General features: G+C 41.5%; 1 protein-coding gene across 1 annotated transcript in view; it reads right to left on the bottom strand.

Annotated features, from left to right (window-relative positions):
* Positions 1–3,271: 3,271 nt before the first annotated feature.
* LOC106568589 (phospholipid phosphatase-related protein type 1) overlaps positions 3,272–27,156 on the bottom strand; it is a 140,637-nt gene continuing 116,752 nt past the window's right edge. Inside the window, exons 6-8 of the mRNA XM_045692700.1 lie at positions 22,948–23,124; positions 21,568–21,699; positions 3,272–4,309 (exon numbers count right to left, since the gene is read on the bottom strand). Of these exons, the coding sequence (XP_045548656.1) occupies positions 4,277–4,309; positions 21,568–21,699; positions 22,948–23,124 (342 nt within the window). The 3' untranslated portion in view covers positions 3,272–4,276. The remainder of the gene's footprint in view (positions 4,310–21,567; positions 21,700–22,947; positions 23,125–27,156) is intronic.

Genomic DNA, 27,156 nt, shown 5'->3' with positions numbered 1-27,156 from the left:
ATCAAGGGGTATAACATTTATTGTAATGACTGGAATTCTGATAACTTTGGTTTTTAATGTAAAGATATAATTTAATCGTATTATTATATGTAGTAGAAAGTGATGGGTTAGATGAAGCCTACATAACCAACCCATAAAGTAAAATGAAACATCCATATATGGCTAGCTGTACAAACTTTAATATTGATTTATCCTGCAATAGATGTCGTTCAATTGGTAACATACATTTCTGTCTTCTTCTAATGCCTCTTAAAGGGAAAGTAACCTAAAAGTAACTGAATGTAATCAGATTACATTACTGAGTTTGGGGTAATCCAACAGTTACTGATGACTATTTTGGACATGTAACTAGTAACTGTAACAGATTACATTTAGAAAGTAACCTACCCAACCCTGACTGGTCTACACACAATACCCCATAATGTCAAAGTGGAATTATGTTTTTACAATTTTTCAGAAATTAATTAAAAGCTGAAATGTCTTGAGTCAAAATGCAACCCCATTGTTAAGGCAAGCCTAAATAAGTTCAGGAGTGAAAATGTGCTTAACAAGTCACAGAATAAATTCCATGGATTCACTCTGTGTGCAATTATAGTGTTTAACATGATTTTTGAATGACTACCTCATCTATGTAGCCCACACATACAGATGAATTGTAAGGTCCCTCAGTCGAGCAGTGAATTTAAAACAGATTCATTCACAAAGACCAGGGAGGTTTACCAATACCACGCAAAGAAGGGCACCCATTGGTAGATGGGTAAAAAAAAAAAAGCAGACATTGAATATCCCTTTAGCATGGTGAAGTTATTAATTTCACTTTGGATGGTGTATCAATACACCCAGTCACTACAAAGAAAACAGGCGCCCTTCCCAACTCAGTTGCCGGAGAGGAAGGAAACTGCTCAGGGATTTCACCCTGCGGCCAATGGTGACTTTAAACCAGTTACAGAATAGAATGGCTGTGATAGGAGAAAACTAAGGATGGATGAACAATATTAGTTACTCCAAAAGGCTCTGCTCAAACCCTACACCCCAACCCGAGCACTCCGTTCTGCCACCTAAGGTCTCTTGGCCCTCCCACCCTTACGGGAGGGCAGTTCCCACTCACCCCAGTCCAAGCTGTTCTCTGTCCTGGCACCCCAATGGGTCATATGTGGTTGTCCCACCATCTTAAGATGAATGCACTAACTGTAAGTCGCTCTGGATAAGAGCGTCTGCTAAATGACTAAAATGTAAATGTAAAATGAGTGAGATATTTACAGAGTCAAAGATCATACCCCAACAAAATAATCACAAACACAACCAAAACAAAGAGCAAATGAATCCAACCAGTTTGTAAAGTCACATGATGTAGTCATTGAGCTCTAGGAATATTGGACATAAACATTTGACGACTTTATTGATAACAATCTACAAGGGGTGTCAATAATTTTGACCCCTACCTTTCTGAGAAAAACATATATTACTTGTTATCTGTTGGACGTACAATATAGCTCAGTTTTTGAAATCATTATTTTTTAGTCATTATTGTTCATCTTTATCAAGGTTTTCAATAATTTTGGACCCCACTGTACCTCTAGTTGGTTTTGTCTCGATCAAAACCATTATTCAACAAAACACAAGGATGGAGCGTTGATGATTCCTACCGGAGGGAGGTCCTTATCTAATAAAACCAAATAACTAGCTTCTGCCTGTAGATAACTCATTCAAACCAAATAACTAGCTTCTGCCTGTAGATAACTCATTCAAACCAAATAACTAGCTTCTGCTCTGCCTGTAGATAACTCATTCAAACCAAATAACTAGCTTCTGCCTGTAGATAACTCATTCAAACCAAATAACTAGCTTCTGCCTGCCTGTAGATAACTCGTTCAAACCAAATAACTAGCTTCTGCCTGCCTGTAGATAACTCATTCTCATCAGATTTGACTGGGATATGGTTTACATCCAATTTAGCAATCATTGGTTGGGCTATAGTCCACTCTCTTAATGGACAAAAACAACTTTGCATGGTGGATAAAGCATGCAATTTGGTACAATCATTCCTTAGATGCGGCAAGTAGCCTAGTGGTTAAAGCATTGGGCCGGTAACTGAAAGGTCGAATCCCCGAGCTGACAAGATACAAATCTGTTGTTCTGTCCATGAACAAGTCAGTTAACCCACTGTTCCCCGGTAGGCCATCATTGTAAATAAGAATGTGTTCTTAACTGACTTGTCTAGTTAAATAGAGGTTACACATGCTATGAAAACATTTAATACAGTGTTATAAAATGTTGAACAAGATGTAATACAAAGAACATGATGCATAACAAAACATTACTAAACACTATGGGTGGCTGGTAGCCACTCTATGGGTGGCAGGTAGCCACTCTCTGGGTGGCTGGTAGCCACTCTATGGGTGGCAGGTAGCCACTCTATGGATGACAGGTAGCCACTCTCTGGGTGGCAGGTAGCCACTCTCTGGGTGGCAGGTAGCCACTCTCTGGGTGGTAGGTAGCCACTCTCTGGGTGGCTGGTAGCCACTCTCTGGGTGGCTGGTAGCCACTCTCTGGGTGGCAGGAAGCCACTCTCTGGGTGGCTGGTAGCCACCTCTGGGTGGCAGGTAGCCACTCTCTGGGTGGCAGGTAGCCACTCTATGGGTGGCTGGTAGCCACTCTATGGGTGGCAGGTAGCTACTCTCTGGGTGGCAGGTAGCCACTCTCTGGGTGGCAGGTAGCCACTCTATGGGTGGCAGGTAGACACTCTCTGGGTGGCAGGTAGCCACTCTATGGGTGGCTGGTAGCCACTCTCTGGGTGGCAGGTAGCCACTCTATGGGTGGCAGGTAGCCACTCTCTGGGTGGCAGGTAGCCTAGTGTTTAAAAGCGTTGGGCCAGGTCGTTGATTTGAATCCCCGAGCCGTCAAGGTGGAAAAAATCTGCCGTTCTGTCCTTGAGCAAGGCAGTTAAACCCCAACAACTGCGCCCCGGGCATCGATGACGGGTTGGGATAAATACGGAAGACACATTTCAGTTGACTACATTCAGTTGTACAGCTGACTATGTATCTCCCTTTCCCTTCTCACAGAGCGCCCAGATTCTGGTGACAACTAAACACAGGTGGAAGATTACTAATTTCTTGTCAAAGTCAAATTGTATTATCACCTACAGAATAAGCCTTGGAAATGCATCCCACACAATTTGATTGAATTACAACTGCTAAATCTATACTCAGTACTACCAAGACCAGCAAATACTTTGTTGAGGTTTGGAGTAAAAACCCCACACAATAGATACTCTGCTACTAAATATTTATTATTTGGACAAATCAAGAAAAATATATGCAGCATTTCATTATTATTATTTTTTTTCTTAAAGAAAGACTATACAAATTGGGAATATTTATTCAAATAGTTAAACTGTGTACTTCCATGCTGAGAGAATGGCAGTTTCTGGATGGAGAAGACAAAAAAAAAAACACAATAATACCACACTGTGTCACAGTCCAAAGGGATGTTGTTATCCCCGAAACAACATGAATAACAAATACATTCCTGAAAAATCAGCAGGCAAAAAAAAAATATTATATATATATATATAAAAAAAAAAAAGGAAATCGGTCAAAATGTTTAATACAGAGATAACAAATAATACAAAATATGAATTTAGTCTATAAATGTACAGAAAAAAAAACTAACAGAATAGATTGAGGAATTTGTACAAATACCACAGAACAACATCAATATTTCAATAACGTTAGATAGACTGTATACTGTATATTATATTTCCTTTGTGATATAAAACATGACTAGAGAGAGGAGGAATGAATGCGTAAGTAAGTCCTAACACAATGTAAAACATGATGAACGAGAGAGAGAGGAGGAAGTCCTGACAGAAATCAGACTAAGGGTAAAAAATATTCCGGTAATTTTCCCAACATGCCCAGACTTTCCAGAAATCCCGGTAGAAGGATTCCTGGATTTCCTGCTTATTCACACCTGATTCCGGGAATCTTCTATTGTGGAAAACCTGGACGTTTTTGGAAAGTTACGTTAATTTTGCAACCCTAGTTCAGACCTACAGTAGTAACATCTTCAGGGTTAGGTAGGCTACAGCACGTACTCTCTTATACAAAATGTACAAATCATCGGCCTCTAACTAGTTACATACACCAGAATACTGTCTTTTTTTTTTTTTTACAGTAGTAGTATGACACAGTACAAAACATAATTGTGCCTAGAAGTTGTGTTGAGGAGACGCAAAGGTGACCCGGTGTTGTCCCACCGTGGTCCCCGCTAGTCATGTGACCTCAGTCATCGATGCCGAATGGTTCTGAAAAACAGAAAAAAAGAGATGTTACATTTCTTTTGCGTTTTCTTAGAAACTAAGAATTTAGGTTAATACTGTGGTTGATGTCCATCAAACATAACGTATAAACGATTATGGTATGCGTTTCCTAAACTTTACGGAAACCAGTGCTGAGTGTGGTATGCGTTTCCCAAACTTTACAAAAACCAGTGCTGAGTGTGGTATGCGTTTCCCAAACTTTACAAAAACCAGTGCTGAGTGTGGTATGCGTTTCCCAAACTTTACAAAAACCAGTGCTGAGTGTGGTATGCGTTTCCCAAACTTTACAAAAACCAGTGCTGAATAAAACTACTGATAGGGTTCTGGAAGACAAAGTAAAGGTGTCCTTGTAAAGAATTTTACACAGGAAGGAAAGGAATACAGTGTAGTACTGCTCCCAGATATCCCGACGGCTTCACATCACACAACGTTTTGATACTCTGTGGTAAACACAACCCAATCCACCTCTCAAATGTGATTCTCAACTTCCAATAACACACGTCTCCTTCGTCACTAGGAGCGACAAAGTCCTAGACTACTGTTACTCTACCCACAAGCAAGCATACAAGGCCCTCCCTCATCCCCCATTCGGTAAATCAGATACATATGTGAGAATACTGTTCATTGACTACAGCCCAGCGTTCAACACCATTGTCCCCTACAAGCTCGTCACCAAGTTGAGGACCCTGGGACTGAACACCTCCATTGGCAACTGGATCCTGGATTTCCCGACGGGCCGAGGGGGCCCCACAGGGGTGTGTGCTTAGTCCCCTCCTGTACTCCCTGTTCACCCACGACTGCGTGGCCACGCACGACTCCAACACCATCATTAAGTTTGCTGAGGAAACGACGGTGGTAGGCCAGATTAACAATGACGATGAGACAGCCTAAATGGAGGAGGTCAGTGCCGGGACAACAACCTCTCCCTCAATGTCAGTAAAGACCAAGGAGCTGATCGTGGACTACAGGAAACTGGAGGGGTGGGGCGAGCAAGCCCCATCCACATCGACGGGGCTGCAGTGGAGCGGGTCGAGAGCAAAAAGATCTTTGGTGTCAAAATCGCTAAGGATTTGAAATGGTCCACACACACGTGCACAGTCACGAAGAAAGCTCAACAACACCTCTTCATCCTCAAGAGGTTGAAAAGGTAAGGACAAGGATCCTCCAATACTCAAAAAGTTCTACAGCTGCACTGTTGAGAGCATCTTGACCGTCTGCATCACTGCTTGGTATGGCAACAGCTCTGCATGGCGCTACAGAGGGCGGTGTGGACAACCCAGTACATCACTGGGGCCGAGCTCCCTGTCATCCAGGATCTCTATATCAGGCGGTATGAAAGGAAGGCCCGGGAAATCATGAAAAGACTCCAGCCCCCCCCCCCAAGCCATAGACTGTTCTCTCTACTTGTAAGGTTTGGAGCTGGCAAAAAAAAAGGCATTTCACTTTACTTGAGCACGTGACATTAAACCTTGAAACTTGAACCACCTGCTACATTGATTACATGTCAGTGATCCATCAATTAGGAGACTAACTGCCCAGTCAGTCAAACAGCAAAAATAATTATCTGCAACCTCATTTCCTCATTGGATCCAGCAATCCGTCTGTCTCTTTCTTTGATTGACAGGTGATCCTGACAGAGAGAGGCTGATGTCATTAATAAACCGGCTTCATATTGGTAACTACTGTAGCCGGACATCACACACACACGCTTCCTTCACCATCTCTCTCACACAGAAGCTGGATCGGATAAACGTACTCCTTATTCCCTCACCATCTCAAATAAAATAAAATAAAATACACATGTACACAACAGGTGTAGTAGACCTTACAGTGAAATGCTTACTGACAAGCCCTTAACCAACAATGCTTTAAGAATTTAAAAAAACAACAAAAAAACATGTTAATTAAGTAAAAAACAGATGAAATAAAATTAACAAATAATTAAAGAGCAGCAGTAAATAACAATAGCGGGGATATATACAGTGGGGGAAAAAAGTATTTGATCCCCTGCTGATTTTGTACGTTTGCCCACTGACAAAGAAATGATCAGTCTATAATTTTAATGGTAGGTTTATTTCAACAGTGAGAGACAGAATAACAACAACAAAAAATCCAGAAAAACGCATGTCAAAGATGTTATAAATTGATTTGCATTTTAATGAGGGAAATAAGTAGGACAACGATCCAAACCATAACTCCAAATTCACACAGAAATGGTTCACTGACCATAAAATCAAGCTTTTGCAATTTCCATCCCAGTCCCCTGACCTAAACCCCGTTGAAAACCTGTGGGGTGAAGAGGAGACTCCACAAGTTAGGACCAAGGACTCTGAAGGATCTGGAAGCACAGTATTCGTCATAATACCCATAAAACCTAGCGATCAAACGAGGAAATGGTACCAATTGTTTTTCCACCATTCATTTTTTCCCATAGGGGATTTTAGAAACACTTAAAATACTTAAAATGTTTCGTGTAGGGTTACCCAGGTGTGATGTATTGATAACCATGTTAATCTCTCCCTGGTGTGATGTATTGATAACCATGTTAATCTCTCTCCCAGGTGTGATGTATTGATAACCATGTTAATCTCTCCCTGGTGTGATGTATTGATAACCATGTAAATCTCTCTCCCTGGTGTGATGTATTGATAACCATGTAAATCTCTCCCTGGTGTGATGTATTGATAACCATGTAAATCTCTCTCCCTGGTGTGATGTATTGATAACCATGTAAATCTCTCCCTGGTGTGATGTATTGATAACCATGTAAATCTCTCTCCCTGGTGTGATGTATTGATAACCATGTAAATCTCTCCCTGGTGTGATGTATTGATAACCATGTAAATCTCTCTCCCTGGTGTGATGTATTGATAACCATGTTAATCTCTCCCTGGTGTGATGTATTGATAACCATGTAAATCTCTCCCTGGTGTGATGTATTGATAACCATGTAAATCTCTCCCTGGTGTGATGTATTGATAACCATGTAAATCTCTCTCCCTGGTGTGATGTATTGATAACCATGTTAATCTCTCTCCCTGGTGTGATGTATTGATAACCATGTTAATCTCTCCCTGGTGTGATGTATTGATAACCATGTTAATCTCTCCCTGGTGTGATGTATTGATAACCATGTAAATCTCTCCCTGGTGTGATGTATTGATAACCATGTAAATCTCTCTCCCTGGTGTGATGTATTGATAACCATGTTAATCTCTCCCTGGTGTGATGTATTGATAACCATGTTAATCTCTCTCCCTGGTGTGATGTATTGATAACCATGTTAATCTCTCCCTGGTGTGATGTATTGATAACCATGTAAATCTCTCCCTGGTGTGATGTATTGATAACCATGTTAATCTCTCCCTGGAGTGATGTATTGATAACATGTAAATCTCTCCCTGGTGTGATGTATTGATAACCATGTTAATCTCTCTCCCTGGTGTGATGTATTGATAACCATGTAAATCTCTCTCCCTGGTGTGATGTATTGATAACCATGTAAATCTCTCCCTGGTGTGATGTATTGATAACCATGTAAATCTCTCTCCCTGGTGTGATGTATTGATAACCATGTTAATCTCTCCCTGGTGTGATGTATTGATAACCATGTAAATCTCTCTCCCTGGTGTGATGTATTGATAACCATGTTAATCTCTCCCTGGTGTGATGTATTGATAACCATGTAAATCTCTCCCTGGTGTGATGTATTGATAACCATGTTAATCTCTCCCTGGTGTGATGTATTGATAACCATGTTAATCTCTCCCTGGAGTGATGTATTGATAACATGTAAATCTCTCCCTGGTGTGATGTATTGATAACCATGTTAATCTCTCTCCCTGGTGTGATGTATTGATAACCATGTAAATCTCTCTCCCTGGTGTGATGTATTGATAACCATGTTAATCTCTCCCTGGTGTGCTGTATTGATAACCATGTTAATCTCTCTTCGACAAGGTGACTTTTATCAATATATCAGGCTCTATTTACTATACATACAGTGAGTATGCAAAACATCAGCAACACCTTCCTAATATTGAGTAGATTTAACAAGCGACATCAATAAGGGATCATAGCATTCACCTGGATTCAGGTGTGACCAGGTGTTCTTAATGTTTTGTATACGCAGTGTACATGAAAAAAAATTCTCTCTCTCAATTCAAGTTCAATTTAAGTGCTTTATTGGCATGGGAAACATGCTTACATTGCCAAAGCAAGTGAAATTGATACTAAAGAAAAGTGAAATAAACAATACAAAAAGTTCCAAAAGAATAAAAGACATTTCATATCTCATATTACGTCTACATACACTGTTGTAATGATGTGCAAATAGTCAAAGTACAAAAGAGAAAATAAATCAACATAAATATGGGTTGTATTTACAATGGTGTTTGTTCTTCACTGGTTGCCCTTTTCTTGTGGCAACAGGTCACACATCTTGCTGCTGTGTTTGCACACTGTGGTATTTCACCCAATAGATATGGGAGTTTATCAAAATTGGGTTTGTTTTTCGAATTCTTTGTGGGTCTGTGTAATCTGAGGGAAATATGTGTCTCTAATATGGTCATACATTGGGCAGGAGGTTAGGAAGTGCAGCTCAGTTTCTACCTAATTTTGTGGGCAGTGTGCACATATCCTGTCTCCTCTTGAGAGCCAGGTCTGCCTACGGCGGCCTTTCTCAATAGCAAGGCTAAGCGCTCTCTTTCTCTCTCTCTCTCAATAGCAACGCTATTCTCTCTCAATAGCAAGGCTATTCTCTCTCTCTCTCTCTCTCTCAGTGATGCATGGGCCAGCTGTTTGTTCAACTGCACCCAAACGCAATTGCTAATAACCCCATCCTCAACTGCCCGACTATATGTGATGAAGTGAAAATCTGAGGCCTGCATCCAACCATAACCCCCAAATATAGAAAATGTTCAATAGGCTTCAGTCAAAGACTGCAGAACGATATGCTGAGTTGTTTTGCCTGATTTAGATATGTTTCTGCTTATAATATCCAACATTTTGGTAGGCTATTTCAAAGTAAAAGTTTTTCTGTGCAAAATGTTTAAATGACATCAGTTTGACCGGTCGTAAGGAAAAAGAAAGCTGTGAAAACGACCCAACATGTTTCTGATCAGATTTCAGTTCGGCTTGGATGCATACTTCATGTGGTTGAAATACAAAATCAGCTTTAATGATCAAGACAGCACCTCTACAGATCGTATCTATTTATCATGGACACTCTTACTGAGAGTTGTGGCTGCTTTGCGTGATGTATTGTTGTCTCTGAAACTGAAACTTCAACTGTGTCCTTTTTGCCTCCGTGGGTTAACTTTTTCTGCCCCAAAAGCAGTATTTGGTGACTGGCTGTGTAAGCTATGTGGCCACGGACCTGCGGCAGGCCGTCTCCACGGACCTCTGATGGAGGCCGTCTCCACGGACCTGCGGCAGGCCGTCTCCACGGACCTCTGATGCAGGCCGTCTCCACGGACCTGCGGCAGGCCGTCTCCACGGACCTCTGATGCAGGCCGTCTCCACGGACCTGCGGCGGGCCTCCTCCACGGACCTCTGATGCAGGTCGTCTCCACGGACCTCTGATGCAGGCCGTCTCCACGGACCTGAAGCAGGGCATCTCCATTGACTTACATCGGATTTGCTTATACTGTATAATGTACTCTAGGAGTGTGTGGATTTCTTTAGGTATTATTTTTATATACTGTATATCTTGGTCCAGACGCTTCTGAAGAGGGTCTGTGAGAGAGAGTAATTTTTTGTTGTTGATTTATACACTGAACAAAAATATAAACTCAACATGTAAAGTGTTGGTCCCATGTTTAATGAGATGAAATAAAAGATCGAAGAAATGTTCCATACTCACAAAAAGCTTATTTCTCTCAAATGTTGTGCACAAATTTGTTTACATCCCTGTTAGTGAGCATTTATCCATTGCAACTTTGCACAGTCATTCAAAAGGAGTGGGGACAACATTCCACAGGCCACAATCAACAGCCTGATCGACTCTATGAGAAGGAGATGTGTCGCGCTGCTATGAGGCAAACGGTGGTCACCGCAGATACTGACTGGTTTTGGAATGAGATGTTGGATGAGCAGGTGTCCACATACTTATGGTCATGTAGTGTATCTGTGACCAACATATATGTATTCCAAGTCATGTGAAATCCATAGATTAGGGCCTAATGAATTTATTTCAATTGACCGATTTCCGTATAAGAACTGTAACTCAGTAAAATCTTTTAAATTGTTGAATGTTGCGTTAAATATTTTTGTTCAGTGTATATTGGTCCAGACAATCAATATACAATCAATATACCAAACATTATTAAGATGTGAACGTTATTAAGATGTGAACATTATTAAGATGTGAACGTTATTAAGATGTGAACATTATTAAGATGTGAACGTTATTAAGATGTGAACGTTATTAAGATGTGAACATTATTAAGATGTGAACGTTATTAAGATGTGAACGTTATTAAGATGTGAACATTATTAAGATGTGAACATTATTAAGATGTGAACATTATTAAGATGTGAACATTATTAAGATGTGAACATTATTAAGATGTGAACATTATTAAGATGTGAACATTATTAAGATGTGAACGTTATTAAGATGTGAACGTTATTAAGACGTGAACGTTATTAAGATGTGAACATTATTAAGATGTGAACGTTATTAAGACGTGAACGTGAGATCTGAGAAAGGAAAGTGGGAAAATGCTGTGAAATGTCTCCAGTCTATTGACTTGTAATGGATTTGCTTATACTGCATGTAATCTAGGGCTATGTGAGAATTTCTTTAGATATTGTTTTCATATATACACTTAACAAAAATATAAAACGCAACATGTGAAGTGTTGGTCCCATATTTCACTGAAATAAAAGGTCCCAGAAATGTTCAAAATGCACAAAAATGATTTTTCTCTAAAATGTCGTGCACAATTTTGTTTACATCCCTGTTAGTGAACATTTCTCCTTTGCAAAGAAAATCCATCCACCTGACAGGTGTGGCATATCAAGAAGCTGATTAAACAGCATGATCTTTACACAGGTGCACCTTGTGCTGGGGACAATAAAAGGCCACTCTAAAATGTGCAGTTTTTACCTACTATAAGAGGCCACTAACGTTGTTTTAGAGAATTTGGCAGTACGTCCAACTGCCAGCAATTTGAATGCACAGAGCTACCGTGACTAGATCACTGAGGCCCATTGTCCTGCCATTCATCCGCAGCCATAACGTCATGTTTCAGCATGACAATACACGTCCCCTTGTCGCAAGGATCTGTACACAATTCCTGGAAGTTGAAAATGTCCCAGTTCTTCCATGGCCTGCATATTTACCAGACATGTCACCCATTGAGCATGTTTGGGATGCTCTGGATCGATGTGTAGGACTGTGTGTTCCAGTTCCCACCAATATCCAGAAACTTCGCACAGCCATTGAAGAAGAGTCAGACAACATTCCACAGGCCACAATCAACAGCCTGATCAACTCTATGTGAAGGAGATGTGTCGCGCTGCATGAGGCAAACGGTGGTCACACCAGATACTGACTGGTTTTCTGATCCAGGCCCCTACATTCTTTTTAAGGTGTATGTGAACAATATATGCATATCTGTATTCCCAGTCCTGTGAAATCCATAGATTAGGGCCTAATGAATTTATTTAAATTGACCGATTTCCTTAGATGAACTGTAACTCATTAAAATATTTTAAATTGTTGCATGCCTGTGCTTATATATTTGTTCAGTATATACTGGTCAAGAACAATCTATATACCAAAAATGATTATTAATTATTAAAACATGTACTCACAGGACCTGATTCATGAAATGTGTAAACAACTGTGTCCAAAGACAAAAAAAAAAGTACAATATCAAAACTCACATGGTAGAGAAACGCTTTGGCCGATTTAAAACGTGTTTCAGATTTGTCCTTCAGTAAGAACAGGCATACTAAAGGACATTAGACATTTGGACACGAATGGCTTAATGTTTCATTTCAGCTAGCGCTGTGAAAGGATCAGTGAGATAATGGTATGTGTTCCATATGTTCCAAATGGAACCCTATTCCCTATATATAGTGCCCTATTTTACACCAGAGCCCTATGGGACCCTATTCACTATATAGTGCACTACTTTAGACCAGAGCCCTAAGGGACCCTATTCCCTATATAGTACACTACTTTAGAACAGAGCCCTATGGAACCCAATTCCATATATAGTGCACTACTTTAGACCAGAGCCCTATGGACCCCAATTCCCTATATAGTGCACTACTTTAGACCAGAACCCTATGGAACCCTATTCCCTATATAGTGCACTACTTTAGACCAGAGCCCTATGGGACCCTATTCCCTATATAGTGCACTACTTTAGACCAGAGCCGTATGGGACCCTATTCCCTATATAGTGCACTACTTTAGACCAAAGCCCTATAGAACCCTATTCCCTATATAGTGCACTACTTTAGACCAGAGCCCTATGGAACCCTATTCCCTATATAGTACACTACTTTAGACCAGAGCCCTATGGGACCCTATTCCCTATATAGTGCACTACTTTAGACCAGAACCCTATGGGACTATGTAGGTGAAAAATAGCACCACCAACTGGTGGTGGACTGTGACAGACGTGTTTAGATGGATATTGGTACAACTGTCCCGGTTAGAGGACCAGCAGAAGACAGGGATCCAATTATTACACAACAAACAGACTCACACACACACACACACACACACACACGGACATAGACTTACACAGACAGACAGACAGACAGACAGACAGACAGACAGACAGACAGACAGACAGACAGACAGACAGACAGACAGACAGACAGACTCTCACACACACACACACACACACACACACACACACACACACACACACACACACACACACACACACACACACACACACACACACACACACACACACACAGCTGTAAGGGTTTTCTACAGTAGGGGATGGGATAGCATCTGGACAGCTGTAAGGGTTTTCTACAGTAGGGGATAGGGTACCATCTGGACAGCTGTAAGGGTTTTCTACAGTAGGGTATAGGGTACCATCTGGACAGCTGTAAGGGTTTTCTACAGTAGGGGATAGGATACCATCTGGACAGCTGTAAGGGTTTTCTACAGTAGGGGATAGGGTACCATCTGGACAGCTGTAAGGGTTTTCTACAGTAGGGGATAGGATACCATCTGGACAGCTGTAAGGGTTTTCTACAGTAGGGGATAGGGTACCATCTGGACAGCTGTAAGGGTTTTCTACAGTAGGGGATAGGATACCATCTGGACAGCTGTAAGGGTTTTCTACAGTAGGGGATAGGGTACCATCTGGACAGCTGTAAGGGTTTTCTACAGTAGGGGATAGGATACCATCTGGACAGCTGTAAGGGTTTTCTACAGTAGGGTATAGGGTACCATCTGGACAGCTGTAAGGGTTTTCTACAGTAGGGTATAGGGTACCATCTGGACAGCTGTAAGGGTTTTCTACAGTAGGGTATAGGGTACCATCTGGACAGCTGTAAGGGTTTTCTACAGTAGGGGATAGGGTACCATCTGGACAGCTGTAAGGGTTTTCTACAGTAGGGTATAGGGTACCATCTGGACAGCTGTAAGGGTTTTCTACAGTAGGGTATAGGGTACCATCTGGACAGCTGTAAGGGTTTTCTACAGTAGGGGATAGGGTACCATCTGGACAGCTGTAAGGGTTTTCTACAGTAGGGTATAGGGTACCATCTGGACAGCTGTAAGGGTTTTCTACAGTAGGGTATAGGGTACCATCTGGACAGCTGTAAGGGTTTTCTACAGTAGGGTATAGGGTACCATCTGGACAGCTGTAAGGGTTTTCTACAGTAGGGTATAGGGTACCATCTGGACAGCTGTAAGGGTTTTCTACAGTAGGGGATAGGATACCATCTGGACAGCTGTAAGGGTTTTCTACAGTAGGGGATAAGGTACCATCTGGACAGCTGTAAGGGTTTTCTACAGTAGGGTATAGGGTACCATCTGGACAGCTGTAAGGGTTTTCTACAGTAGGGGATAGGGTACCATCTGGACAGCTGTAAGGGTTTTCTACAGTAGGGGATAGGATACCATCTGGACAGCTGTAAGGGTTTTCTACAGTAGGGGATAGGATAGCTCTAGGAGGCTCTGAGCAGAATGATGTTGATAAGTACATAAACATGGTAGCTAGTTCATACATCAACTGGATTCCCCAGGAGGGAAGGAGACTGCTGAGGAGGCAACTTTACAACAATCATCAACACTAGGGGTGAAACGTTTCACAAAACTCACAGTTCGGTACGGTTTCGATACATCGACAAACTAAATGCCTGAGAAATATGTAATTTTGTATTTCGATTTTCCATTTATTATAATAGTAAACATGGGTAGCTTGAATTCCCAGGAGCATATGGAAACAAAGGGACAACAAAAAACAGCAGTGCCTGCCTTTATAACAGGAAATAAAATAGTAATTTAAAACAGAACTTCAACAAGAGTGTGTAGTCCAGCAGCAGATATCAACATTAAGTCACATAGCAGCGCCTTAAAATAGGACCACTTGAGACTGGTTACTTGAAAAAAACAAAAAACAATTTTTATCAGATTTTCAAGTTTTTCCTTTCAGGAGATTAGTCTATCCGCATGATCTGCAGTGAGCACAGATGGGCTTGCTGTGACAATGTCAGGCGCTGTGAAGAAACAGCCTCTCACTAGGGACAGAGATCCCAGGCACAGACAGTATTCCACTTTCCTGTATGAGGTCACCTTGACCTTTGACTTGGTTCCCTGCTCCTGGGTCGTGAACAACTCCCCCAAAACGTTCAGCCGTGGCAGACTTATTTTCTGGAGGAGAACCCCGGTCGTCTGTCGTCTCTGGAGAAGGGGTTGGCTCCTGTGGTATCTGTGGCATGACCCTGCAGAATTAAACTAGATTAAAATTACTATCTGTGAAGTGGCTTTAAAAATATGATTTGTTGTTGGAAATATATAAATCAGACACTATTATGACAATTACAATTATGACTTTATAATTAATTGTTAAATCACTAATTAATAAAATAATAAATGTCACATTAACAAAATAAATACAATACCTGTTGTATATTGGTCACAATCTCTGCTGTGAGTTTATTGTAGAGTCTCAGACGAGCAGCAGCAGCATCCAGATGCAGCAGAGACTTGACCCCGGGGGTCCAAAGCGGTGCTCTTGTGTAAGAAGTATTGGACACCAGGGTCAGCATATCTAGGCTCCACGTTAACTCTGATTAGCAGTCTTGACATCCTTTTACTGCGGGTTCATCTTCATCAGATGCCACCATTGATTTCAGGATCATTGTTTTCATAGGCAGGATCATGGAAACTGATGCTGAATGCTCTCAGTGCATATCAGTGTTGTGACTGTTTTGAGAGGTTTGCACACTTGGATAACTTCCTCTGCTAGTCTTACGTCATTCTCAGACAAAGTCACAATATCTTTGACATTCTTCCTCACAGCTTGATCAGTCAGTGTAGAAAACACTGCAACTTTCTGCTCAAGCTATCTCTCAGCCATGTGATGGCTTGAATTCCATCTAGTCGGGACATCTTGGATTAGTTTGTGGTTCGGCAGCTCCAGTATCTCCTGTTCTGTCTTGAAAACATGTTCAGCAGTTGTGCTTTTATTAGAGAAGGATACCACCTTCCTGATCTATTATTAGAGAAGGATACCACCTTCCTGATCTATTATTAGAGAAGGATACCACCTTCCTGATCTATTATTAGAGAAGGATACCACCTTCCTGATCTATTATTAGAGAAGGATACCACCTTCCTGATCTATTATTAGAGAAGGATACCACCTTCCTGATCTATTATTAGAGAAGGATACCACCTTCCTGATCTTTTATTAGAGAAGGATACCACCTTCCTGATCTTTTATTAGAGAAGGATACCACCTTCCTGATCTATTATTAGAGAAGGATACCACCTTCCTGATCTATTATTAGAGAAGGATACCACCTTCCTGATCTATTATTAGAGAAGGATACCACCTTCCTGATCTATTATTAGAGAAGGATACCACCTTCCTGATCTATTATTAGAGAAGGATACCACCTTCCTGATCTATTATTAGAGAAGGATACCACCTTCCTGATCTTTTATTAGAGAAGGATACCACCTTCCTGATCTATTATTAGAGAAGGATACCACCTTCCTGATCTTTTATTAGAGAAGGATACCACCTTCCTGATCTATTATTAGAGAAGGATACCACCTTCCTGATCTTTTATTAGAGAAGGATACCACCTTCCTGATCTTTTATTAGAGAAGGATACCACCTTCCTGATCTATTATTAGAGAAGGATACCACCTTCCTGATCTTTTATTAGAGAAGGATACCACCTTCCTGATCTATTATTAGAGAAGGATACCACCTTCCTGATCTATTATTAGAGAAGGATACCACCTTCCTGATCTTTTATTAGAGAAGGATACCACCTTCCTGATCTATTATTAGAGAAGGATACCACCTTCCTGATCTATTATTAGAGAAGGATACCACCTTCCTGATCTTTTATTAGAGAAGGATACCACCTTCCTGATCTTTTATTAGAGAAGGATACCACCTTCCTGATCTATTATTAGAGAAGGATACCACCTTCCTGATCTATTATTAGAGAAGGATACCACCTTCCTGATCTTTTATTAGAGAAGGATACCACCTTCCTGATCTATTATTAGAGAAGGATACCACCTTCCTGATCTATTATTAGAGAAGGATACCACCTTCCTGATCTTTTATTAGAGAAGGATACCACCTTCCTGATCTTTTATTAGAGAAGGATACCACCTTCCTGATCTTTGCTAGGAGGCGGGAGATTGGATTCACTGACATTGCTTTTTGAGATGCTAGATTAACAACGTGAGCAAAGCATCCTATCTGGTGCCCCAAATCCAATGTCTGAGCAAAATGTGTACAGGAAGGAATAGTGAAGCGGCGGCTCGACCACTTTAAACATGTTCCTGAACCCTGCGTTCTCTACCACAGAGAAAGGTCTGCCGCTATGGATTTTTCTAATCGCTGCGTTGATTTCTTTATCCCTTCCCGGAGTCAGACGCATATAGTTGCCTGAAGGCTGTGGAGAGAAGTGGTTGTCATTTAATTTTTTCGCCTAGTCCCACCGATTGGCACTTTTGGGGGGGGATGTCGGTGCAAATTATTGCCACTCTAACAGGCTATCAGCAATGAACAGAGCCCTACATGTTGTAGAGTGGTGGATAAAATATCTAACAGGCTATCAGCAATGAACAGAGCCCCCTACATGTTGTAGAAGTTATATCCACCACTCTAACAGGCTATCAGCAATGAACAGAGCCCCCTACATGTTGTAGAAGTTATATCCACCACTCTAACAGGCTATCAGCAATGAACAGAGCCCCCTACATGTTGTAGAAGTTATATCCACCACTCTAACAGGCTATCAGCAATGAACAGAGGCCTACATGTTGTAGAAGTTATATCCACCACTCTAACAGGCTATCAGCAATGAACAGAGGCCTACATGTTGTAGAAGTTATATCCACCACTCTAACAGGCTATCAGCAATGAACAGACCCCTACATGTTGTAGATGTTATATCCACCACTTGTTGGCAATCCCAGTTATAGTTTACAGGGAAACCGAAATGTTCCCAGATGTATGTAAACTTCTGACCCACTGGGAATGTGATGAAAGAAATAAAAGCTGAAATAAATAATTTTCTCTACTATTATTCTGACATTTCACATTCTTAAAATAAAGTGGTGATCCTAACTGGCCCAAGACAGGGAATTTTTACTTGGATTAAATGTCAGGAATTGTGAAAAACTGAGTTTAAATGTATGTGGCTAAGGTGTATGTAAACTTCTGACTTCAACTGTACATATACAGTATCTATCTATCTATCTATCTATCTATCTATCTATATATATATATATATATATATATAGTATAGTCCATTACAGTATGATGCAGTATAGTACAGTATAGTATGGTCCAGTATAGTATAGTCCAGCATAGTATTGTCCAGTATAGTATGGTCCAGTATAGTATGGTCCAGTATAGTATGGTCCAGTATAGTAATGTACAGTACAGTATATTCCAGTATAGTATAGTCCAGTATAGTATAGTCCAGTACAGTTTATTCCAGTATAGTATAGTCCAGCATAGTATGGTCCAGTATAGTATGGTCCAGTACAGTTTATTCCAGTATAGTATGGTCCAGTATAGTATAGTCCAGTATAGTCCAGTATAGTATGGTCCAGTATAGTAATGTACAGTACAGTTTATTCCAGTATAGTATAGTCCAGTATAGTATGGTCCAGAACAGTTTATTCCAGTATAGTATAGTCCAGTATAGTATGGTCCGGTATAGTATGGTCCGGTATAGTATAGTCCAGTATAGTATGGTCCAGTATAGTATGGTACAGTATAGTATAGTCCAGTATAGTATGGTCCAGTATAGCCCAGTATAGTATAGTATAGTCCAGTATAGTATGGTACAGTATAGTATAGTCCAGTATAGTCCAATATAGTATATTTCAGTATAGTATATTTCAGTATAGTATAGTCCAGTATAGTATGGTACAGTATAGTATGGTCCAGTATAGTATAGTCCAGGATAATAATGTACACTACAGTATAGTCCAGTATAGTATAGTCCAGTATAGTATGGTCCAGTATAGTATGGTCCAGTATAGTATGGTCCAGTATAGTATATTCCAGGATAATAATGTACACTACAGTATAGTCCAGTATAGTATAGTCCAGTATAGTATATTCCAGTATAGTATATTCCAGTATAGTATAGTCCAGTATAGTATAGTCCTGTATAGTATGGTACAGTATAGTATAGTCCAGTAGAGTATAGTCCAGGATAATAATGTACACTACAGTATAGTCCAGTATAGTATAGTCCAGGATAATAATGTACACTACAGTATAGTCCAGTATAGTATAGTCCAGGATAATAATGTACACTACAGTATAGTCCAGTATAGTATAGTCCAGTATAGTATGGTGCAGTATAGTCCAATATAGAATGGTACAGTATAGTATGGTACAGTATAGTATGGTACAGTAGAGTATAGTCCAGTATAGTATGGTACGGTATAGTATGGTAGAGTATAGTATAGTCCAGGATAATAATGTACACTACAGTATAGTCCAGTATAGTATAGTCCAGTATGGAACAGTATAGTACAGTATAGTATAGTCCAGTATAGTCCAGTATAGTATGGTGCAGTATAGTCCAATATAGTATGGTACAGTATAGCCCAGTATAGTATAGTCCAGTATAGTCCAATATAGTATTGTCCAGTATAGTATAGTCCAGTATAGTATAGTCCAGTATAGTCCAGTATAGTATAGTATAGTCCAGTATAGTATAGTCCAGTATAGTATAGTCCAGTATAGTATAGTCCAGTATAGTCCAGTATAGTATAGTCCAGTATAGTATAGTCCAGTATAGTATGGTCCAGTATAGTATGGTCCAGTATAGTCCAGTATAGTATAGTCCAGTATAGTATAGTCCAGTATAGTACAGTACAGTCCAGTATAGTATGGTCCAGTATAGTCCAGTATAGTATGGTCCAGTATAGTATAGTCCAGTATAGTACAGTCCAGTATAGTATGGTCCAGTATAGTCCAGTATAGTATGGTCCAGTATAGTCCAATATAGTATGGTCCAGTATAGTCCAGTATAGTCCAGTATAGTCCAGTATAGTATGGTCCAGTATAGTATAGTCCAGTATAGTCCAGTATAGTCCGGTATAGTCCAGTATAGAATGGTACAGTATTTTTATTGTTTTTTTTATTTATTTCACCTTTATTTAAGTGGTTACCTGTGCAGTAGTATTGAACAGTAGTGTTAAGTGGTTACCTGTGCGGTAGTATTGAACAGTAGGTGTTAAGTGCAGTAGTATTGAACAGTAGTGTTAAGTGGTTATCTGTGCGGTAGTATTGAACAGTAGGTGTTAAGTGCAGTAGTATTGAACAGTAGTGTTAAGTGGTTACCTGCGCAGTAGTATTGAACAGTAGTGTTAAATGATTACCTGTGCAGTAGTATTGAACAGTAGTGTTATGTGGTTACCTGTGCAGTAGTATTGAACAGTAGTGTTAAGTGGTTACCTGTGCAGTAGTATTGAACAGTAGTGTTAAGTGGTTACCTGTGCAGTAGTATTGAACAGCAGTGTTAAGTGGTTACCTGTGCAGTAATATTGAACAGTAGTGTTAAGTGCAGTAGTATTGAACAGTAGTGTTAAGTGGTTACCTGTGCAGTGGTATTGAACAGTAGTGTTAAGTGCAGTAGTATTGAACAGTAGTGTTAAGTGCAGTAGTATTGAACAGCAGTGTTAAGTGGTTACCTGTGCAGTAGTATTGAACAGTAGTGTTAAGTGGTTACCTGTGCAGTAGTATTGAACAGTAGTGTTAAGTGGTTACCTGTGCAGTAGTATTGAAGAGTAGTGTTAAGTGGTTACCTGTGCAGTAGTATTGAACAGTAGTGTTAAGTGGTTACCTGTGCAGTAGTATTGAACAGTAGTGTTAAGTGCAGTAGTATTGAACAGTAGTGTTAAGTGCAGTAGTATTGAACAGCAGTGTTAAGTGGTTACCTGTGCAGTAGTATTGAACAGTAGTGTTAAGTGGTTACCTGCGCAGTAGTATTGAACAGTAGTGTTAAGTGGTTACCTGTGCAGTAGTATTGAACAGTAGTGTTAAGTGGTTACCTGCGCAGTAGTATTGAACAGTAGTGTTAAGTGGTTACCTGTGCAGTAGTATTGAACAGTAGTGTTAAGTGGTTACCTGTGCAGTAGTATTGAACAGTAGTGTTAAGTGGTTACCTGTGCAGTAGTATTGAACAGTAGTGTTAAGTGGTTACCTGTGCAGTAGTATTGAACAGTAGTGTTAAGTGGTTACCTGTGCAGTAGTATTGAACAGTAGTGTTAAGTGCAGTAGTATTGAACAGTAGTGTTAAGTGGTTACCTGCGCAGTAGTATTGAACAGTAGTGTTAAGTGGTTACCTGTGCAGTAGTATTGAACAGTAGTGTTAAGTGGTTACCTGTGCAGTAGTATTGAACAGTAGTGTTAAGTGGTTACCTGTGCAGTAGTATTGAACAGTAGTGTTAAGTGGTTACCTGTGCAGTAGTATTGAACAGTAGTGTTAAGTGGTTACCTGTGCAGTAGTATTGAACAGTAGTGTTAAGTGGTTACCTGCGCGCTGAGAGTCTCCAGGGGGCTCTGAATGCGGGGGAAGGTCATTAGAGGAAGACCACGGTAATCTTCAGTCTTCTGCTTGGCAGGAGGGGAGTGGGCTCCTTTAAAGTTGTTCACCACACAGATACCCTGAAACAAAAGGAGACATACCGGAGAGGGGACAAAACATTAAGAACACCTACTCTTTCCATGACATAGACTTATTGATGTCACTTGCTAAACCCACTTAAATAAATCAGTGTAGATCAATGGGAGAACACAGGATAAAATAAGGATTTTTAAGCCTTGAGAGAATCGAGACATGAATTGTTTATGTGTGCCATTCAGAGGGTAAACAGGCAAGACAAAAGATTTAAGTGACTTTGAACGGGATATGTTAGTAGGTCCCAGGAGCACCGGTTTGTGTGTGTGTCAAGAACTGCAACACTGCTGGGTTTTTCAAACTCAACAGTTTCCTGTGGGTATCAAGAATGGTCCACCACCCAAAGGACATCCAGCCAACTTGACAGAACTGTGGGAAGCATTGGAGTCAAAATGGGCCAGCATCTTCGTGGAACGCTTTAGATACCGTGTAAAGTCCATTCCCTGACAAATTGAGGCTGTTCTGATGGCATAAGGGGAGGGGGGTGCAACTCAATATTAGGAAGGTGTTCCTAATGTCAGGTATACTCAGTGTATATTTGGCATTGTGTTTAAGGTTAATGTCCTGCCGAAAGGTGAATTTGTCTCCCAGTGTCTGGTAGTCCTCACCAGGAAGAGATAAAGAAACAGGAAGAGATAAATAAATGTTAGTCCTCACCAGGAAGAGATAAATAAATGTTAGTCCTCACCAGGAAGAGATAAAGAAACAGGAAGAGATAAATAAACGTTAGTCCTCACCAGGAAGAGATAAAGAAACAGGAAGAGATAAATAAATGTTAGTCCTCACCAGGAAGAGATAAATAAATGTTAGTCCTCACCAGGAAGAGATAAAGAAACAGGAAGAGATAAATAAATGGTAGTCCTCACCAGGAAGAGATAAAGAAACAGGAAGAGATAAATAAATGTTAGTCCTCACCAGGAAGAGATAAATAAATGTTAGTCCTCACCAGGAAGAGATAAATAAATGTTAGTCCTCACCAGGAAGAGATAAAGAAACAGGAAGAGATAAATAAATGTTAGTCCTCACCAGGAAGAGATAAATAAATGTTAGTCCTCACCAGGAAGAGATAAATAAATGTTAGTCCTCACCAGGAAGAGATAAAGAAACAGGAAGAGATAAATAAACGTTAGTCCTCACCAGGAAGAGATAAAGAAACAGGAAGAGATAAAGAAACGTTAGTCCTCACCAGGAAGAGATAAAGAAACAGGAAGAGATAAATAAATGTTAGTCCTCACCAGGAAGAGAGCGATAGAGCTGCCCAGGACGAACCCAGCGATGACATCAGAACAGTGGTTCCGGTACTCCGAGACCCGGTTGAGCCCGGTGAGGAAGGCTGTACACAGGGTACCCAGGCACAGCACCGGTTTGGCCAGGCGGCTACTCTTAGTCTTTATGGTGCTAGTGATGTACATCTGGAACAACAAGACACCAGAACATGGTGAGACAGAACCACAGAGATTTAAAAAATGATGTATCCATCTCTATGAACAGAGCAGCCTGCCTCTGTAAAACAGACGGCTACTCTAGATCTGAAAAACAGAGCTCGTTAAGAGACAACACTACGACTGAATCACCAGCTTCTGTAACACAGAATACATATCCCATTGACACAAACTGTCAGTTTGTGTTTAGTCATCACAATCATCAACATCATTCTCATCACCATCCTCATCACCCTCACCATCACCCTCTTCATAAACCCTCATCACCATCATCATCATCACCATCATCACCATCATCATTGTTCTCATCATCACCCTCATCACCATCATCATCATCGCCATCATCATCATCATCACCATCATCACCACCATCATCATCACCATCATCATTGTTCTCATCATCACCATCATCATCACCCTCATCACCCTCATCACTATCACCATCATCATCACCCTCATCATTGTTCTCATCATCACCATCACCATCATCATCGCCATTGTTAAAGACTTATGACTAGAGCACATTTTAGTTGCATAATGAGTTATTTTATAATTGCATAATCTGCTTATTAGTAGTAATAATCAGTTAATAAGCAGTAAAAAATATATACTATATATACTGCTAAGGAGGTGTGTAAACAAAACTCCTTACAAATTTGGCAAGATAAGAAGTTGGGGTATGGGGGAGACAAAATACTGATACCTACATATAAAAACATTTTGGTTTACCCAGTTTATATATTTACTGCCTTGTAATCATCATATCCTCTTTGTATGAATAGATCGTTTTTTTTTTTTTACATATTCTTGGAGATTGAAACTAGTGTTCTCCTTGTGTATGAGAAGAGTAATTATGTAGTGGACTGCAGTAGACTGTAGGAATGTTTACTCCCTTAACTCAAGGCCTCTCCTGACTGATAGGAAGACCTGGAGGAGTATGAAGGTTCCGCAAGCTGGGACACGATAACACCATCTGCCCAGTATAAGAGATGTTCATCCTAGAAAAAGAGGGGAGGGGGGGGGTGCCTTGGCAGCTGTATTGTTGTCTTGGCAACTGCAACACCTACTGTGGTGAATAAATCTATCTTCAGTTTTTCTCAGAGTCCATCTGGATTATTGTCCCAGACCATAGAAACCCCAACAATTTCTGTTGTCTGCAGGATTCACCATGATATTCAGTCAAACTGAAGAGTATGAGATCAGTGGGGGAAAAAACCTGCACACGAAACGAGGTATGAAAGTTCCTACACCCGTTTCCACTCTTTCTGACATCTTGGGGGAGACGAGGGTCATAGGTTGAATATAAATGATGGGAAACGGACCTAGAAAGCCTGGATTTATTCAGTAGGCCAACTGGGTATAGACGACAGGTAGTAGACGTAGGGGTTTAGCCCCTATATTGGTTAGACTGGGCACTGCTGGGACGGCCTGCTTAAGAGGGTAAGCCCCCATATAGGTTAGACTATGCACCGCAGGGACTACGTGCCTAGGAGGGTTTAACCATCCTCTAGGACTAGGGGTTGAAGTCCGTTAGGAGGGTGTAACCATCCCCTAGGACTAGGGGTTGAAGTCCCCTAGGAGGGTGTAACCATCCCCTAGGACTAGGGGTTGAAGTCCCTTAGGAGGGTGTAACCATCCCCTAGGACTAGGGGATGAAGTCCCCTAGGAGGGTTTAACCATCCCCTAGGACTAGGGGGTTGAAGTCCCCCTAGGAGGGTGTAACCATCCCCTAGGACTAGGGGTTGAAGTCCCGCTAGGAGGGTGTAACCATCCCCTAGGACTAGGGGTTGAAGTCCCCCTAGGAGGGTTTAACCATCCCCTAGGACTAGGGGTTGAAGTCCCCCTAGGAGGGTTTAACCATCCCCTAGGACTAGGGGTTGAAGTCCCCCTAGGAGGGTGTAACCATCCCCTAGGACTAGGGGTTGAAGTCCCCCTAGGAGGGTGTAACCATCCCCTAGGACTAGGGGTTGAAGTCCCCCTAGGAGGGTTTAACCATCCCCTAGGACTAGGGGTTGAAGTCCGTTAGGAGGGTTTAACCATCCCCTAGGACTAGGGGTTGAAGTCCGTTAGGAGGGTGTAACCATCCCCTAGGACTAGGGGTTGAAGTCCGTTAGGAGGGTTTAACCATCCCCTAGGACTAGGGGTTGAAGTCCGTTAGGAGGGTGTAACCATCCCCTAGGACTAGGGGTTGAAGTCCCCCTAGGAGGGTTTAACCATCCCCTAGGACTAGGGGTTGAAGTCCCCCTAGGAGGGTTTAACCATCCCCTAGGACTAGGGGTTGAAGTCCCCTAGGAGGGTGTAACCATCCCCTAGGACTAGGGGTTGAAGTCCGTTAGGAGGGTGTAACCATCCCCTAGGACTAGGGGTTGAAGTCCGTTAGGAGGGTTTAACCATCCCCTAGGACTAGGGGTTGAAGTCCGTTAGGAGGGTGTAACCATCCCCTAGGACTAGGGGTTGAAGTCCCCCTAGGAGGGTGTAACCATCCCCTAGGACTAGGGGTTGAAGTCCCCCTAGGAGGGTTTAACCATCCCCTAGGACTAGGGGTTGAAGTCCCCTAGGAGGGTGTAACCATCCCCTAGGACTAGGGGTTGAAGTCCCTTAGGAGGGTGTAACCATCCCCTAGGACTAGGGGTTGAAGTCCGTTAGGAGGGTTTAACCATCCCCTAGGACTAGGGGTTGAAGTCCGTTAGGAGGGTGTAACCATCCCCTAGGACTAGGGGTTGAAGTCCCCTAGGAGGGTGTAACCATCCCCTAGGACTAGGGGTTGAAGTCCGTTAGGAGGGTTTAACCATCCCCTAGGACTAGGGGTTGAAGTCCCCCTAGGAGGGTTTAACCATCCCCTAGGACTAGGGGTTGAAGTCCGTTAGGAGGGTGTAACCATCCCCTAGGACTAGGGGTTGAAGTCCCCCTAGGAGGGTTTAACCATCCCCTAGGACTAGGGGTTGAAGTCCCCTAGGAGGGTTTAACCATCCCCTAGGACCAGGGGTTGAAGTCCGTTAGGAGGGTGTAACCATCCCCTAGGACTAGGGGTTGAAGTCCCCCTAGGAGGGTTTAACCATCCCCTAGGACTAGGGGTTGAAGTCCCCCTAGGAGGGTCGAGGGGAGTGACCGACCCTACGACATGTCTGTTTATTGTGTGGTATGTGGAGATGTTGCCACATTTGTATACTAGTACGTTCGGTTGTGGAGAAGTCCATATTGAAAGTCTACGTTATTCAACGAGTCCCATTGAAGTCAAACCAGGAGCAAGGCGTTTTCAATTAATAACGAACCCGTGAAGGATGAGACATTGTCGGTAGACGAAAATGACAGTTTCCTGTAAATTATGAAGGTGGTTGGAGAACAATACTAGTATTAAGAAGTTATTTGAGAACAATTTATGGGTATTGACCATCCAAAACTTAGTAAGGAGGTTGGTTTTAGTCCTAAGAAAGGCGAATAACTAAGATCGATTAGGTGGAAATAGGAAAACCACCGTGGGTGACCTGGGAACAGTGGTATTGGAGACGGGAGAGTGTTATCGTTCATCTTCCTGTGATCCACATCATCCTTCCGCAGAGTCTCCCTTGGTAAATTAGTGTACTCTAGTGTCGTCATTCACCGAAATCATTAGGTAGCTTGACAAATTTATTAAGCACCTACAGTACCTTCGAAAAAAAAGTTAATAAGCAAGTATTACAGCTGTGGGCGAGGAAACACCCTAGACACTGCCGGGTGAGGGGCAGAAATACCTATTGAAAGAGCATCCGGGGTGAGGGGCATAAATAACTATTGAAAGGGCATCTTGGTTCCTGACACCATAAAAGGGAGTAGAGGAGGACGCTGAAAGACGCGCACCAGCAATCTACCAAACCGGCTCGAGTAAAATTTTGCAAATTGGATAAAATTGGTCAGTGTTTTTCTTGCTGACGGAAAAGTCCCAATCAAATAAAGAACACAAATATTCTGTTGTGTAGTATGGCACAGTGATATCGAGGAGAAATCACAAGCTTAATACACAAG

The sequence above is a fragment of the Salmo salar genome, chromosome ssa13, assembly GCF_905237065.1.
Source record: "Salmo salar chromosome ssa13, Ssal_v3.1, whole genome shotgun sequence".
In the NCBI taxonomy this organism is placed as follows: domain Eukaryota; kingdom Metazoa; phylum Chordata; class Actinopteri; order Salmoniformes; family Salmonidae; genus Salmo; species Salmo salar.
Note: the sequence above shows the minus strand (reverse complement) of the source record. Positions and strands in the feature narration are given on the sequence as shown.